This window comes from Tinamus guttatus, unplaced genomic scaffold, assembly GCF_059628265.1.
Source record: "Tinamus guttatus ecotype Peru unplaced genomic scaffold, ASM5962826v1 Tinamus_guttatus_pri_ptg000052l, whole genome shotgun sequence".
In the NCBI taxonomy this organism is placed as follows: domain Eukaryota; kingdom Metazoa; phylum Chordata; class Aves; order Tinamiformes; family Tinamidae; genus Tinamus; species Tinamus guttatus.
In genome coordinates, this window is record NW_028288586.1 from 3090962 (window position 1) to 3108407 (window position 17446).

General features: G+C 36.4%; 1 protein-coding gene across 1 annotated transcript in view; it reads left to right on the top strand.

The window, feature by feature from the left end:
- The window catches only part of ADGRA3 (adhesion G protein-coupled receptor A3), a 48134-nt gene that overhangs the window by 20872 nt on the left and 9816 nt on the right, over positions 1–17446 (top strand). Inside the window, exons 6-14 of the mRNA XM_088539944.1 lie at positions 347–507; positions 1619–1832; positions 2153–2317; positions 8249–8450; positions 11933–12082; positions 14735–14896; positions 15192–15395; positions 16011–16224; positions 16451–16659. Of these exons, the coding sequence (XP_088396070.1) occupies positions 347–507; positions 1619–1832; positions 2153–2317; positions 8249–8450; positions 11933–12082; positions 14735–14896; positions 15192–15395; positions 16011–16224; positions 16451–16659 (1681 nt within the window). The remainder of the gene's footprint in view (positions 1–346; positions 508–1618; positions 1833–2152; positions 2318–8248; positions 8451–11932; positions 12083–14734; positions 14897–15191; positions 15396–16010; positions 16225–16450; positions 16660–17446) is intronic.

Here is a 17446-nt window from a genome sequence, read left to right on the forward strand (position 1 = left end):
CTAAAATAAATGTCTGTCAGTGAGGTGTGTTCTCTGCGTTCAAGCCATTGCTTGTTGTTGCTCACTTAAGTAGCATAAACTCTCTCCATTAATACTAAAAATGTTTCATATACAGATATTAGACACTTCATATTTACAATTGAAAGGCCTTTTTTGAAGTGTATAAACTTGGGGATAGTAATATGCAGAGTATGCTCTCAATGCATTTGTAGGTCATGCATGTGTATTAAAACTGACCGTTTTTTATCAACTATAAGTGACCTTGGTAGACACTGTCAAGCTCTTTAGAAGGTTTCCAGAACTTTAATTGCATTTCATCATTGTAAATACCCATTTTGTGTTGCAGCGAATTTCAGACTGATTTCCTTCTTTGTGATTGTAACATATTGTGGATGCATCAGTGGTTAAAAGAAAGAAATATAACTGTACGTGAAACTAAATGTGCTTATCCCAAGTCACTTCAGTCACAAACAGTAACTGGTGTAAAGCAGGAGCTTCTGACCTGTGGTAAGCCTTCCTGACGAGCAGGACTTATCTGCTAACACATTCTCTCTTCTGTTATCTATTAGTGAACAGTTTGGCTGTTTCTCTGAAATTTAGCATGTAATTGAAAGTGACTATGATCCTTTCTCCAAGGCTGATCTTAAAGTTGGTTATTGTAGATGTTAGTCTGTAGAAATTAAACATGAGTGAGTTTTTGGGGATAAGCTTTGCTGCTTGCTAAATTTTGTTTTAAGGGATTTTTATCAAATCCTCAAAATATGAAACTGATTATTTTCCTCCTGTTTCCAAGGTCTAGTTGTCTCACATCTCAGGCATACAATTTATTCCAAACCTATGTTTCTAAAGTTTAAAATGTCGAAGTTATTTTTCTTATTTGGCAAGTCCGCAGTTGACTTGGTTCCAGTGGAAATAAGACTTGGGGAGTGTGTGTAATGGTTTCCTCTGCCCTGCTTAGTTACTGGATTCAGAGCTGTGTGCAGAAATAGAAAACTCCGTGAAACTTGGTGCTTTGGCTAAACTGAGTCATGAGCACTAGTTTTGCTCTACCAGAAAAGAATATCCTTCAAAGAGAGGACTAAACAGATGAGGAAAGGGGTAGCAACCTCCTAAGCTGCCATAGGAGGATTTGACAAAGATCTTCAACCCCCTTCATATTAGAGGTTTCTAACAATAGTGTCTTTTTGTGATGAAACCTTGATCAACTTGCTTAACTACTTTATTGTTAGAGCTGTTCTGTCTGGCAAAATAGTAAAACATATACCCTTGAGGTTTTTTTAGTAGTAATACTGAGATACTGTGAAGAAAAAGAAAAATACATTACTATTACTGTTGTTTTTCACTGCAGCTTAATTTTCACTTTTGAAATGTAAGGAATTATTAAAGGAAAACACAGCTTGAAAAAAAGATTTATCAAGAATTTGAATTTTTCAAGATGTGATGCATCAAGTGTAGTTTTATATACATCTGGTAAACCTCAGGTTATATGAAGAACCTTTTTAGGCAAAAAGCTATATCAACGATTGAATATCCTGTTAATGCTTTCTCTTCCTGTTTTGATAAATGTGCTTATAATGACTTCTGACTACTAACTGTGCTTTTATTTCATGAATTCCAGAACCTCCTCTTGAACTGCCATCTTTCTATATGACACCATCTCACCGTCAGGTTGTCTTTGAAGGAGATAGCCTACCCTTCCAATGTATGGCGTCGTATATTGATCAAGACATGCAAGTGCTGTGGTACCAGGATGGAAAAATAGTTGAAACTGATGAGTCCCAGGGTATTTTTGTTGAAAAAAATATGATTCATAACTGCTCACTGATTGCAAGGTGAATGCTTAAGGAGAACCTGTGTTTCCCATTCCCCCATATCTAACTCTAGTAACTGTTTCAATGGCAAGGTAACTTTTTTCCCTGGTTGTAGCTTTTTCTTTCATTCCTTGATGTAATTGAGAGTTAGAAGAATAGTAAATATTTTTGTTACTTATAGTTCATTGATTCATTTATAGCTCTGAGTTGTAAAAGTCATTTACACTTGCACATAATGGTTTTCTTCTGCTGTCTTTTTCTTCTATCTCCTGGAAAAAGCTTAAATATATTTTGTTGCGAGATCGGTGACTTAAAAAAAAATTTCTTTTAATTTTACCCAGTGCATTGACAATCTCGAACATTCAAGCGGGCTCCACAGGAAACTGGGGTTGCCATGTACAAACCAGACGTGGAAATAATACAAGGACAGTAGACATTGTGGTTTTGGAAAGTTCTGCACAATATTGCCCTCCGGAGAGGGTTGTGAACAATAAAGGAGACTTCAGGTTCGTAACATCAGTTTTGTTTCAAAGGAGAAAAAAGTCATCTAACAACTCCTTGCATTCCCTCAATTATCATGCTTAAAAGGCATCTACTTACATGTTCTTTTGTAAATGGTATGCAACAGGTTTATTTTTTTTTAGTTGTGATAAATTAATTTGTGATGAAAGAACTGCATACTATACTGTGAAATCTTAAACTTGAGCTTTTTTATCAACACCTTTGGAAGAGATTGGAAGTAATTTGCAATATTTTTGAAATGTATGAATGGAATTCATGGAATAGAACAGTACTCTTAAGACTCTATACATTTAAGATACATAATGATTTGGGCTTGTCCACCAGGTTGGCATTCTGTTTTTAAAGCTCTCCTGTTCTCATACAGTAAAATTATTATGACCTGTATAGGTATACTTTTCCTCTTAATATTACAGTAAATAATATGAATGCTATTTCCTTTTTATGCTGGTCGAGACTGTAGTGACAGCTCTGATATTCTGTAGTGTTGGTTGTTGCAGACTATTTGTTTTTTGTTCTTATCTCTTCACCCCTTTTCCCTTTTTTTAATCTTTCTGCTGCTGGTCACTCTAACAACACGTTACTCCTGGAGGTGCCAGCTGTAACAGATAGCTTCTGTATAGATTCTCTAGAAGTAAGGTAATTCCCTTTATAACTACTCTGTGTTGTGCCTTCCTATAGTAGCACCTGCTAAGATTTAGTGTATGTTGACAGCGTGTGTTCTTACTACTGTTTGTAGTCATTAGTTTTCTTTTTCTTTAATGTAATAACTGCTATAATCCAGTTATATGCTCCATTTTCTTATGCTGCTTGAGTCTTTTCACCTTTTGCTTGCTCTTTAGTTTACTTTTCACTTTCACACTGTAATGAATTGCCTACGTAAGCAGCAGATCCTGCACTTACACTGGGGGTTGCTACCCCAGAGCATTACATTAGGAAATGAGACTTCCTGCTTAAGAGAAAAAGTGATGGAAGTCAAACAGATGCGTGCAGTATTCTTCAAAGAACATATACATCTATTTAAATCACACTTTTTTTTATGATGCAAGTGTGAATTGTTCTTCTTTGATTTGCCATTAGATGCGAAAGCAGATGGTAAAAGCTTATTTGAAAGTGTTTTCCATTAAATTAACCTGGGCCATTCAGTGATTGTTAAGTGTAATAGGTTTTCCCCCTCTGGAATTCAGTGGAAGGAAATTTCAGGAAATGTTCAGTATATCGAAAGGCTCACTGTGTCTGGGCGTACTATAACAGATTCCCATTTGTAGATTAGGTAAAGTAACGCTAAAGAGAAATTTTTCACCTTTTGAAACCATATGGAATTCAGGCTTTGCCTAGTGAGAAAGTACTTCAGAGCAGATGGCTGTAAATGATCTTAGGTGAATTTGGTTTTATAGACTTTCCAATGGGACCTGACTAGACCTTGGAAGCTGTTTCAAAACTGACATCTAGGTTTTATCCCATCAGAGACGGTACTGAGTGCAGTGAAGGAACACGTTAGTCTTGATGTCAGCAATGGTAGCTTGGTGTGAGTTTAAAAAAGAGTGGGTCAGAACTGTCTTACTCATGGAAATTATTATTTCATTTGGATATTCTTTAAAGTCTTACTTGGATACTATGCTTGAAAGAGTTATAATTCATGATTAAATATAAAATATAATTTGCATCTTAAAATATATTCTAGCCTGTAAATCCTTCAACTGTTGTATTTGGAATAATTTTATCCTGATAGTTGATAGAACTCTATCTTGAATGTAAGAATTAGTCTTTTGAAAACTTACCCACAGGGCTTAATTAATCTTAAGACTGTAACTGTCATGTTGAATTTGGAGGAGAATTACAAAGAAGTAATAATAAAAAATACTGTGCTACTTGTAAGTTAATGAAATTATGATACAAAAATTCATTTATTGTTGCTAAAAGTTAATGTTGGTTTAAAGAAATAAATGCTTTCAGAATAGTTAATGTGCATGAACGAAAGGATTCTTTTATAAGCTCATGGTCTGTTTTTTCCTCTCAAATGAAATTACACTACTTAAATGTAAATGAAACATCTCTTTCCCCACAGCTGTCTCCTCTCGTGTATATGATAAATTTTAAGGACCTAATTATAAACAGTGTTAAAATAAGAGTGCTAATACATTCTGAATTTGCACTTCTGTTAGCAATTGGGTAAACAGTGAAAGGCATCAGAGCTTCGGCTTAGGAGAAATGAGGAGCGGAGCCAAGCTCACGCAGCGTGTCCCGTGCTGAGAACGGCAGCTCGTTCCACCTAACAGCCAGCGCGGCAGGAATGCTCCAGGGAGCTGCGAGGGCCTCATCTCACACTGCCCTTAGGAAGAAACAGGCCGTGCCCGAGGATGGTCTGGCTCCTCACTCATCAAAAGCAGAATGAGGGCAGTGTGGGAGCAGCTCTGACTGCAGCGAGACGTGCTGCGGCACCAGGCACGTTGCAAAGGGGGCAGGACACGGGTTGCAGCAGGGTTGTACAAGTGCTTCTTTTAGCACTTGGTTTCTCTCATGTTGTTTCTGCGTATGTGGAGTTAGAGCAGGAAGCCTGGCAGTTTTAAATGACTCATGTCAGGTTTAGTGGAAAGTTTTTGAGATTTTTAGACTAACAACATAAAAATTTTATTTGCAAAATTCCACTGTCTAAAGTTGTTAGTATCCTTTTTGAAAGTTCAAAGGATGATAAAATGGCTTTTAAAAAGGGAATGAAGTAAAGGGAACGAGGTGAATCAGAAAAATAGGGGAAGTGGAGAGAAGAGCAAGGAAAGGAGACAATCTGGTAACCACCTAATGTTTATTGAATGAGGTTTTTTTGTTGTTTTTTTTTTAAACCTTTTTTTGGACGTTCTACAGACATGTATGCCTTAGAAATTATATTTTTTAGAACTGTCAAAGTTAAAGCTCTGTTGCAGGAAAAAAAAATCCTATTTGAGTCCTAGTTTTTCACTTCAGTTTCTCTTTTTCTAATGTTGTAGAACTGAGAGTGAAAAGTGAGGAAAGGAATTGGACGTGTCATTTTTCAGTGACTTTGTCGGATCTTGGAGTTCATACTATATAACATCTGGGAGAACCACAGACTGACTTTATTATTTCTGCAAGATCATGTGCCACTCGATCTGTAATATATCACATCCAGTTAAAAATGATCTGGCCACACTGTAACTTTAAATGCTTTGGAGAAATACATTTTTCAGAAAATTAGTGTTAAAAACAGACATGCTTTCTAGGTAGCATAGTTGATGAAATAGAAATTTATCCTTATGTCCTCCCTGCCTTATCTTTATCTGCCTGTTTGCTCTTGCTTCATTCTTTGATTTTATTTATTTATTTGTTTTGCATCAATATGAATTAGGAGATCAGGAGTAGCCCACTTTGTAACAATTTTCACAGTCTAGGTTGACCAGAACGTGGTGTGAGTATACATAAAAGAATTTCAGAGATGTAGGTAAGAATTTGCATGAACTCAGAAAGGCCGCTGACATTTTTTTTTTTCCGAAGTAAGATGCTTATTTTTTTCCCCCCGCTTTCTGTTGGCTTTTCTTTACAAGAGGAAAAGATGGTAAATAATTTCCATTACCATCACAGAACACACACCTGTTCTTTAAATTGTTTTACATTCTCCAGGATACCAGTGTGTAATTGCTGGAATTTTAAAACTGTGCAGGTTCTTTTGTTTCTGTGCTTGTTTTTAGCTCTCTCTCCGTCACCACACATTCTATGAGCTCTCCTTCCTCGTGGAAGAAGAGTGGTGACTTTTAATTTCTCAACAAAAACAAGCCACTGCTCCAGTCACTCCAAGTAGAAGTGTGTATTTGCTAGGCTGGCCCAAGTGCTGCTAAAAGGCTAGATCTTTCGTTTCTTCTGGTGTTTAAATATTTCGGGGACAGTCCTAATAATTGGTATCCATTTCTTAACTTCATGGAAAGAATATGGGGAATTAATTTGTGATCCCAAAGCTGCCATAACAGACGCTGAGATTTGGGGGGTTCTTTCCTGTTTTGATCTGTTGTAATTCATGTCTAGATTATTCCATCATATTCCTTTACAGACCTTGAGTTCTTTTATGGTAATGCTTTAACCTATGCAGTTTAAAATGCAGGAAGTCATCTTTTTGAGTTGTTTGTTCTTTTGCCCAAGCGCCTGAAGTAAACCTTTCTTCCATTAGTGCAGATGCTGGAAGTAGTCTGCAGCTGATTAGGAAGAGATAGGAATTGGAGATAGAGAAGTCTTTCATTATACCCCAGGAGTTTGATCTCTTGCATTATTTAATGTAAATGAAAACTGTAGCCTCTTCTTAGTCATGAACTGCCCCCGGAATTTCTGTTTTCTTGGAGAGGGAATTGTGATCACTTCCAATATTATCAGACAGTTGTTAAATTGGTGTTAAACTCAAATACAAAGTTGGAGCTAACCAAGACTCATTCAGTTCTCCTGCTTATGTTAATATTACCCAAGTTTTATTTCTTGAGGTGGAACTTGTTTCAAGATGCTCATTCCGTCTTCCTTCAAATACAGAAATGTTCGTTTTTGATGTAGTCTTTTTTTATTCTTTCTTTTTCTCTCTATTTTTTTTATTCCAAAATTTGGTCATGTCCTAGTCATCTTTTAATTCAAATGTTAGTTGTGGATAAATGGCCACTTAGTGAAATACTGTCAAGATTAAATAAATAAATCAATGTGCTCTGTCAGAGTCCTTTGACACACTCAGTTTTTCGGAGACTATTGCGTAGAGCCCTTTGAAATTCTGAAGGCTGAAGAAAAAGTGTATGTCAGTTTTTAACATTGTTTAAAGAGACATTGACTTACCCTCATCTTCAAATTACCTTCATTCAAAGGAAGTTGTCTTTTGCTATTAATTTAGTTAAAACTTAAATATTGGGTTGTCGCAGTTGAGATATTTAACATTCTGCATTGAATGTATGTGTGCTTTGTGTTAAAGGTTACTTTGGTGTTCACAGTGATTAAAATGTTGCTGGTTCATATCTTATGGGGAGCCTAGAATAGGGGGATGACAGTGATTGACATTCCTTGTCTGTCTTCAGAACTGCACCTAAATTCAGGTGTTTTTATTCTTATCTTTCTTTGATGGGGTTGAATGTCATGAATGATCAGTACACTGAGGTGAATTTCATTTCAGTTTTCCATATTTATTATTCCTTATTTTATTTTTATCTGTTTATATATTTATTTAGAGAAATATATAGTATAATTACAGAAAAGAAAGTTAAGACTATTGAAAATTTTTCTCTAAATTGCCTAGTGCTATGTCACTAGAAGCTGAAAATTTCGCCCCGAGGGAAGTTCTTTCCTACTCCCTTTTTTTTTTTTTTTTTTAACTTTATGAACACGTTCTTGTAACATTAAAATTACTTTCTATTTTGTATGGTTTGTTACAGTGGTTGTGCTACTACTGTTTTCTAATTGCTTTGAACAAAATATTTCGTATCTGTAGTTTAATATCAATATAAGTATTCATGTCACTTGAAAGCTGTGTTGATGCATGTGAATAGGACAAGTAGAAAGACTGCAGGTCTTGATATAGTATATTTAACTCTTATATAGCTTTAATCTGGAAATGTTCATGAAGTGAGCTGGCTTCTTTCATGTCAAAAAAAAATTGTCAGCCAGTTTTGCATTAAGTATGTAAACACCTCTTTTTTTTTTCCTTCATCTGCAACCCCATGAAAGAATGGAAAAAAGCATGCCAGCATTAGAGCTCATTTTGTTAGCAGTGTTCAAGTGCAAACAGCTTGAAAGCTCTGAAGACTAGCCAGGGTGGGCCTCTAAATAACTTAGAGGTGCTTAATTTTTAATGTCTCTATTTCACGTTGTAGCTTAATCCTTTTATTTACTTGTCATGTAAATGTCTTGTTTTTTCTCTCTCTGTTTCCCTGCTTTTGGCTCCCCAGGTGGCCTCGAACGCTGGCAGGCATCACTGCCTACCTGCTGTGCACCCGCTACTCAGCCGGCAGCGGCATCTACCCCAGCAGCTCGCAGGACGAAAGGAGAGCCTGGCGCAGGTGTGACCGCGGAGGCTACTGGGCAGAGGAGAACTACTCCAAGTGCCAGTATGCAAACGACGTGACGCGGGTGCTCTACATGTTCAATCAGGTAACTCGTGCAGTTCTATAAATGCCGGATTTTTAGCAAAATAAAAATAGGAAATTCTCTCTCCACTTTACAGTCAGTAATACTGAGGATCTAGCTCAACTATGATAAATACCTGTGGAACTTCTAGCCTTATGCTAGATTTTTAGTTTGATTTTGATTTGGGTACCCACAGATTGAAAGTGAAGAGAAAAAAAAATATATATTGCTGCACTTTTGCTGAAATTTATTTTCCTTGTCTACATTTCTGCAAAACAGAAGAACTGCCAGTGACTTGAGTTTTGTGCATATTGATGTATTAAAGAACACCATTACCCCTGTGTTTTTCTAGTGGTTGAAAAGAAAACAAAGATGTTTTGTACTAGATAACATTTGTATTGTTTCTGTAGATATCTTTGAGTAGTACCAGATTTAACTTCTATGATAATAAATACTGAAAAGAGTTTGAGGTGGAGGTAAATGCGTTTTGTGAGAATTAGACGCACAAATGTGTTAGCCCATATGATTTAGGACTTGAGAAACACATGCTTAAAGAATATGTAATACATAAGAGTTTGGTGCCTGTTGTGATTGCTTTTTGGCAATAGGCTGCCCAATTCTGTCTGTCATAAGGAAATAATATGGCTGAAGTGGTGGTGGGGAACAACATACTGAGATGTCTAACTGCCTCTGTTACAGTAAACCTGCAGTAATTTCACTGATGATTTAAGTGCCAAAACTAACAAATATTAGCTGTATGTTAGCCAATAATCATCAAGGTATAAGGGAGTACTCCAGATTTTCATTTAGTATAACTATGAAATGGCTTTTTTTTATTTTGTCCCAATTACAGACTCCAAAGCTTGTATGCTTAGATTCTATACTGTAGAATATGTTACAAAACTCTGATCCTCTGGATTAAGCTTGATGTGTTTCAATATGTATTGTCAGATCTCTAGCATCATAACATCAACCTCTAGAGACCAGTGGATTTTTTTTTTTTTTTTTTTTTTTTTTTTTTTTTTGTAAAACAGCCAAACCCCTTTTAGTTGATGATGATGATGATGTCGGTGGCACTATCTGTATTTACCACAGGCCGTTGCTCATTGCCTCATTGCCATGCTTAGCATCTGTTCAGAGTGATTTTAGCATGTGTGAGCTGGTTCCTTTGGAGGAAATGTCCTTGTGTGTCAAATGCAGAGCAGCCCCTCGTTAGGATCATCAGGATCCAAACCAGTATTTTCCCACTAAATGACTCTGGCTTGTATACACTGTGGAGACTTGTCCAGTGCCTTGGACTAGATCTAGTTTGAATTGAAAGCCTTGAACAGCCTATAGCATAGATGGGGAGTTCCTGACTTGCTCCCACTCTATGCTGTTAAATTTAAACATAACCTTTACCTTCCCACTCTGGTTCCCAGAGGATCAGTGAACACTTGTGTAAGTAAAATGGAAAGAGTGGGAGGGAGGAAAAGGACTGCCTGTTATGACAACTGTTTTACACTCAGATGTTCAGAACAGCCCCACCAAGTTATAACTCTTTCTCTGCCATTGATCTTTTTAAAGCCAGTCAGGAAAATATTTTAATTTGTTATTTATTTTCTGTTTTATTGATCTTGGTGATATTCTGCTTTTATTTACCACACAAACTAAGGGATCTACCTCCTGCAATGTGTGTGGTATACTAAGAAATGGGTTGCAGGATTAATGTGACTGTTAGTTATTACAAATTAAAATGAGTAGGAATTGAGGGGGCTGGCAACTATTTGTGCATCATTTCTCTGCTTTCCTAGCCCTTCATGGCTTAATGGTAAGAAACATGTCTAGGAGTTGAAACTGGGGAGGAGGAGGCCTTAGCCACTGTAATGAATGACCACCAGGTGGGAGATGATGCCCTTGTCCCACTGTGGGGAACACAAGGCCGCGTTTTTGCTGTGGGGGAACTTCTGACGCTGCTGGTTAACATCTTCCAGCAAGGCCAGTGCCAGCTCAGCCCTGCTCCTCGCTTCATGCTATAACCCAGTTTCAGAGCCTGCAACTCTGCAACTGCTGCAACTGCTCAGAAACCCCTGTTACTTCAGCCTGTTAATCTGCTTTTGGTTAGCCAGTGTTTTTCAGATTTAGGAAGAATGCTGCCAATTTTAATGTTGCCTTGTGAGGGTCAGAACAGTATCTTCAGAAAAACAGAAGCAGAATTGTCATTCCCGTGAGTGAAGTAGATAACTGCTTCTATTATCTATATAAATACAGGAGCATAAGTATGCTACACTGAAATATGTATGTGTAGGGAGGGTTTGTTCAGAGGTTTATTTTTTCTTGAATGGGAAAAGATCAGAATACTTTGGATTTAAGGGTGTGGGGAGTGTGTGTGGTTTGTTTTTTTTTTTTTTTTTTTTTGGTCTCCAGATTCTTTTTGTATAGTAGGTTTGGAAATCTTGTTAGCACTATTTTGCACCAACTTTGTCTCTTTGAGATTAAGATGTAATAATGATGCAAGAGCCTTTAGGCTTTGAACACAAAAGTAGTCTGCTTGTTTTGGACACTGACTAAAACTTTGACAAACTATTTAAGTCAAAGTCTGCATTAAAATTAAAGGAAGCCTCTGTCAAAGGATAAATTACTGTTCTTATTTGTGTGTCATACAGATATGGTTTTAGGTGGAAATAAATTCATGCTTAAAGGAAAAGTTCCAAAAAATTATGCAAAATTGAAAGCTCATTTTGTTCAGTGTGGATGATGATTTTGTATGTGATTTACAATTAGATAGATATTTTAGTTTTGGGAGTAGGAGGAGTTCCGTTGATTCCTTCTAGATTTACAGTTGAGTACTAAGACCTGCAAGGTTTCAGTATCTAAACGGCACAAAATAGTCTCTAGTTTGACTTGTCATGGATAAACACCACTGCTCTGTGAACTAATAGTTTTTGTATAGCCCTGCCCTGCTGGACCTATTGATATGGTATGCTGTTGAGTGGCAAAGGATTTTCCAGCATGGTGGTACCTAAAGGGATGAAATCTTGAACTTTATCTTACAGAGAATCTGTTCTGGCTTTGTTTTTCCTGTGTGCTCAGTTTCAAGTACACTTGCAGTAATTGTAGCATGAATGGTACAGTGGTGGTCATGAATTTATCTTGGCTTCTTGTAAATGAAGTACCATATTTTTAGAAGCTCTGTGTAGTTATGCCTAGGCTCGAATGCAAAGGAAAGTACTTACTGCACCAGAACACAAAGCATTATCTGTTTCACAGGCTTTCTGCCTTTGCAGACAAAAGCACAAAAATCAATTTCTGGCTGCCAATAGAAATACTGATTTCCTGACTTGTAGAACTTTATTGTTGCTAGCAGATAAGGTAGTAGTCCAAGGATAGTCAAAACACTGCTGGTACATTCATAATCCATGTTGAGATTGCTAGCTCCTTTGGGAAAATGATGTGCTAATTATCAAAGTGTTTCTTTATCCTGTTCTTTCACTTCTTTAAAATATTTGTATTTCTTCTTTATACAGATGCCGCTCAACCTTACTAATGCGGTGGCAACTGCAAGACAGCTCTTGGCTTACACTGTTGAAGCAGCAAATTTTTCTGATAAGATGGATGTTATTTTTGTGGCTGAAATGATAGAGAAATTTGGAAGATTTGCTGAAAAGTATAAAGAGGTAACTGGAAAATTTGCCATCACTTTAAACATAATCAGTTGAAGTGTTTGTCTTTTAAGTATTCTGAGCAATGAAGCCTTCTCAGCGTTAGCTGCAGCTGCTGAATTAGCCTTTTTCAGATTCTATTCCATGTTTTTGTTTGTTTAGTAGGTCCCTGAAGTTGCTGACCCATGGTCACAGACTTCGCATTCGTACTGCGATGATCCAGCATTCACTGGACCTGTAATGTGAGTAACACCTCTGCTCAGCACTGGAGCAGGGAGATAGGTACCGTAAGTCTGCTTTTATTTACTATGGAGTGGGTCACACAGGTTTTCATTGGTATGTTTTTGTTTAAAAAAATAAATGAAAGCCTCAGAGATCCTCTCAATAATGAATAAAACAAGACTTACCTTCTCCCCTCCTGCCACAATAGGCTGTCTTTATTCAGTATTGAGCTGTATCTCTAAGGTTTTCATACCTATATCTGATAGAATCTAAGATAAGAAATTAAAGTAAATCCTTAGAGAACGCTCAGTGGGGAGAAAAGCATGAGTGGTTGAGTAGTCCCACCAGTGGGTAGGAACTCTCTGTTTCACTGCTGAACAGAGGTTTTATTAAGCTCACTGTACAGTGCATGTTGGGAAGTTGGAGACCACAGTGCATCAATTTTTTTTAAAAAAGTTGCACATTTGAAAAATAAATAAAGACAAATTTTGTGGATGTTCCCCCTTCTGCCCATCTTCAGTTTCCCCCTGGCCAATCAAAGATGCCGGCTGTAGATTTTTTACAGAACTACATGGAGAATTTTCATTTTTTCATTTCAGATATCTTTTTACAATGATTGCTTCAGAAACGTGTTGTGTATTTTGGAGTTATTAAAGGTGCTAAATGGTTGTTTTTGTGCCTAACCTAAAATAGGAATGTGACTTAGGTTGCTGTATGATTTGTTATATTATAAGGGTATTCTCTTCTTACCAGTCTGTAGATTGACAGGTTTTGGCATTATTCTGCCATGTTGAAGATTCTGCCAGGTGAAGATGTTATAAAAATGTTCAAGTTAAATTCAGAGGCAGTTTAGTTTTTCTCTTAGGTAATGTATTTCTTTCACCTTATTTGGTGAAACATATTTAGTCATTGTGTGGTTTGATATATTGAATGATTGGAAGTGACAGTAATTTTTAATTCTAATAATGTTAAGGCTTTTGTAAGGTCTTACTCGATGCATTTTTGCTTAAATGAATGCAATATGTTGATGCTTATAGCAATTTCTTGTCCATTCTTTCATTTATGTTACACTTTAGTTGTTGTGAGATATACTATAAATTCTAAAATGCATCTTTAATAGCTTTTTCATGTCAAAATGGAAACAAACTGAAAAGAAATTTTCAGAAAGTCCTTAGTACATTGTCATAAGTTAGAATGCAGTTGAAAAACTTTTACGTATCTTGCAAAGAAAAAAGAATAAGATTTCAATATTAATATATATACTTCACAAAACAAGTCTTATACTATCAGGATCTTAATACTTTCACAATAAAAATGAATGTGGTGGTATATGAAAACTGGTACTAGTTTTCAAGTAATAAGTTATTTCCTTCAATTATTTGAGCTTTAATATGTTCTAGTGCATTTAATGAAAAGGGCTGCAGGTGCTGCTCTGACACTCTCAGCTGCTGATAATGCATCTGCAGCATCTCTGCCTAGAAACAGTAGTTTCAAAACAGAACTACAATGCTTTGTTTTGTAAATAATTCGTAAGTAACAGTATGAAGTGAAATCAGCTGCAGTGAAAGGGAAAGATTTGTCTTTTTGTTTATATAGAAAACTTCAATTCCTAAATTTAGGCACTGGATATTGCATTTAATTCATTTTAATTAGATGCCTAGAGTGGAAAATAAATATACTCTCACATTTAGTCCAGTCTCTGTCACTGTTTCTTAAATGCTACAAAAAGCTAATCCTGTTGACGTAGGTATTTGTGAATTTTGGCAATTATGGTCTAATGAATGCATTTCCTTGGATGGTTTGTAGGGGTCTGCCATGCAGAAAACATGAAGTAAACTCAGAAACAGTGGGACTGCTGGTTTGAAGTCAGCTCTGGTGTGCCTATAGCTGTTTACTGTTATTTACTGTTAGACCTATAATCTAAAACAGTCCACAAAAAAGGAATAAAAGAAAAGGTGGACAAGGTGTAGGGGGAAAAGAAGCCGAAAGAAGAGAATTGTGTGTTAATTTTCTCCTGTATTACTCTCTTCTTGCCCTTTTCCCCTGTACACAAAAACTCTACCATTGCTGATTTACAGCTTTTATTTGTATTTATTCCAGGTTCAAAAGTTGAATGTAGTTATTTAAAATAATTAATAAAGTAAAACTTGTGGTATTGCACTTAACTTTTATTAAAATAGTGGTAATTCTCATGGTTTTGTTCTCTAAGTAAAATCCAAGCAGACAAGTTACGCTGGTATACCATTTTTTTGGGATGGAGGTAAATGTCTGAGTTGAAGTATTCAGTCTCAAGCAGTGGTTGAAATGGGAACAACTGTGGGTTTTTTTGTTTTGTTTTGAATGATAACAGTTGCTTTGTGTTTTCTGATCCCAGTTGATGCTAAATGATCCTGCTATATGTAAGTGATCAAAAATGTCAAAGAGGCTATTTCTCTTCCTTACTAGCTTGGTGATGTGATGGTGGACATAGCAAGTAACATCATGTTGGCTGATGAGCGTGTTCTGTGGATGGCCCAGAGGGAAGCCAGGGCTTGCACGAGAATCGTTCAATGTCTGCAGAAAATTGCTACGTATCGCCTTGCGAATGGCGCGCAGGTTTACTCTACTGTAAGTGTACATTTATTTATTCAAATGCGTTTTGGTGGCTTTTTGTTTTTCTTTATTTAATACATGTTGGCATCAGCTGAAATGCTTACTCTTTTTGCAGGGAGAAGAGAAATTGTCTGATTTCCCTACCAGTTACCCAGAATAGTGTTTTTTTGGTTTTGTCTTTTGTTAGGTTTTTTGTTGATTTTTTTCTTTTTTCCCCAGATGATATTTTGGCAGAGAATCCCATGAAGATTATTTGTTAATTTTAAACATCGTGGAAATAATTAATGAGGTTCTGCTTTTGTTGTCACAGTATTCCCCAAATATTGCTCTGGAGGCTTATGTAATAAAGGCTGCTGGTTTCACTGGGATGACATGCACCGTATTTCAGAAAGTGGCTACCTCGGACCGTACAGGACTCAGTGATTTTGGGAGAAGAGATCCAGATGGAAATCTAGATAAGCAGCTGAGCTTTAAGTGCAATGTTTCAAATACGCTGTCAAGCCTGGCGTTAAAGGTCTGTTACTCATTGTTCCCTCCTGTCTTTTTAAGAACACAGTAAATGTGAAATGTTTAGAAAGCAAGCTTAACTACTGATTTTTAATGTTGGAATAGCAATCTTGCGTAAGCCAGATTGACTGTGACAGTGGACAGTGACATGGTATAGTACAGTTTGATTATAAATGTTTAAATTTTTAATGAATAGGTGTGATTTTCATTGTTAAAACAGCTTAAATTGAAAGATAATTTAGAATATCTCAAGTGTGGAAACTGGAATGCTATTTAGTTCATGATAATATTTGCTAATATTCCTAAAATATTTGAAATACTCTGGTTGGACTGACAATGTAAATGAACGTGAATTGGAAAACATTTATTAGCTATACCAAGTGTGTTAACTACAAAATCTTTTTTTTTTTTTTTTTTTTTTAATGGGGGAGGTGGAGAAAGAGTTGAATTCAGGTATTTTAAGGTGGATTGTTTGCATGCATTATGTCAAATAGGTTTGTCGTAACGCATAGTCTAATGAATGTGCGTGCCTCTGACACTGCACATTTGGAGGAGTTGCTAAACTGATCTCTGCAAAGAATTTAATTTTCTCTTTAAAACTTTTAAAACTATTTATTTCTAGAATACAATTGTGGAGGCTTCTATCCAGTTGCCTGCTTCCCTTTTCATCCAAAAGCAAAAAAGAGAAATCAGGCCAGCAGATGAATCTGTCTACAAGCTTCAGCTCATCGCGTTTCGCAATGGAAAGCTCTTTCCAGCCACAGGAAATTCAACAAATCTGGCTGATGATGGGAAGCGACGTACGGTTGTAACACCAGTTATTCTCACCAAGATAGGTTCGTTTTAATCATTACATTTTTATGATCATTAAAAATACAGAAGTTGTTTTGACTTACATGTGTTAAGTAGCGCATATATATGTGTGTGTGTATGTGTGTGTATGTGTGTGTATATATATATATGTATGTATATAAAAAGAGGCTCTTTGGCATCTAGGATTTTGTATGTTGAGAAGTTTACGTGACAAGAAATTAATGTGCAAATACATCCATCTCGTAACAGATGGTTTAAACCTCGCCAGTCACCACATTCCTGTAAATGTGACGCTGCGGCGTATTGCGCATGGAGCAGATGCTGTTGCAGCTCAGTGGGACTTCGATCTACTGAACGGACAAGGGGGCTGGAAGTCAGATGGATGTCGCATCCTTCTGTCTGATGAGAACATTACCACCATTCAGTGCTCTTCCCTCAGCAACTACGCAGTTTTAATGGTATGGCACTTTTTCTGAAACTGTATTGCAAACACAACTCTGGTTTTGTTCTTGCCTTAAAAAAGGCTTGAATTGCCATGTTCCTCTTCACAGAAAACTGTACTTTAAGACAAAAAAAAAACTTCACTTGTTGCTTGTATTGATATAAATGATGGTGTGATCCTTAAGTGGAAAGCTATCAAACTGGAATTTGTTTTTGTTTTCTACTTGCTTTGTTTTCTCTGTAGTCTAAAATCAGATGTGTCTATTATACCTTAAATCAGTTAGTTGTTCACTAGTATTCACGTTTTTGCTAGAAGAAATTCTAGTTAACTGTCCAAATTGAAATATTGATCAAAAACTATATTTGAACTCTATTCTTTGCCAATGGCTAACTGGTTCAAGAAGAGGTAGCAAAACTGAGGGAAGGAGGGCAGCACTTTATTTATTTGTTTATTTTTTTACATAATCTTCAGTTATGCAGTAGGATTCCTTCTTTGTCCCCAGGGGTCTTCACTTCAGGGCTTAGCAAACAGCATGTGTATGCTCTCACACATATAGAATAAGAATGTTTTCTATAGACAGCGACTATAACCAATCTCATCAGCTACTAGAACGAAATACTAACTATAAAATACAATACGTGAAAATGGGAGATAAGTAGGAAGCTGAGTGAAGTATTAGAGATTTTCTGGAACTACTAACTATAAACTGGGTATGAATTTTGTTCTATCTCTATTCAGTGTGCTGTTGTTGAATTAAATATGTATTCCTATGTAATTATACTGAGAAGAAATAATTTATTTTT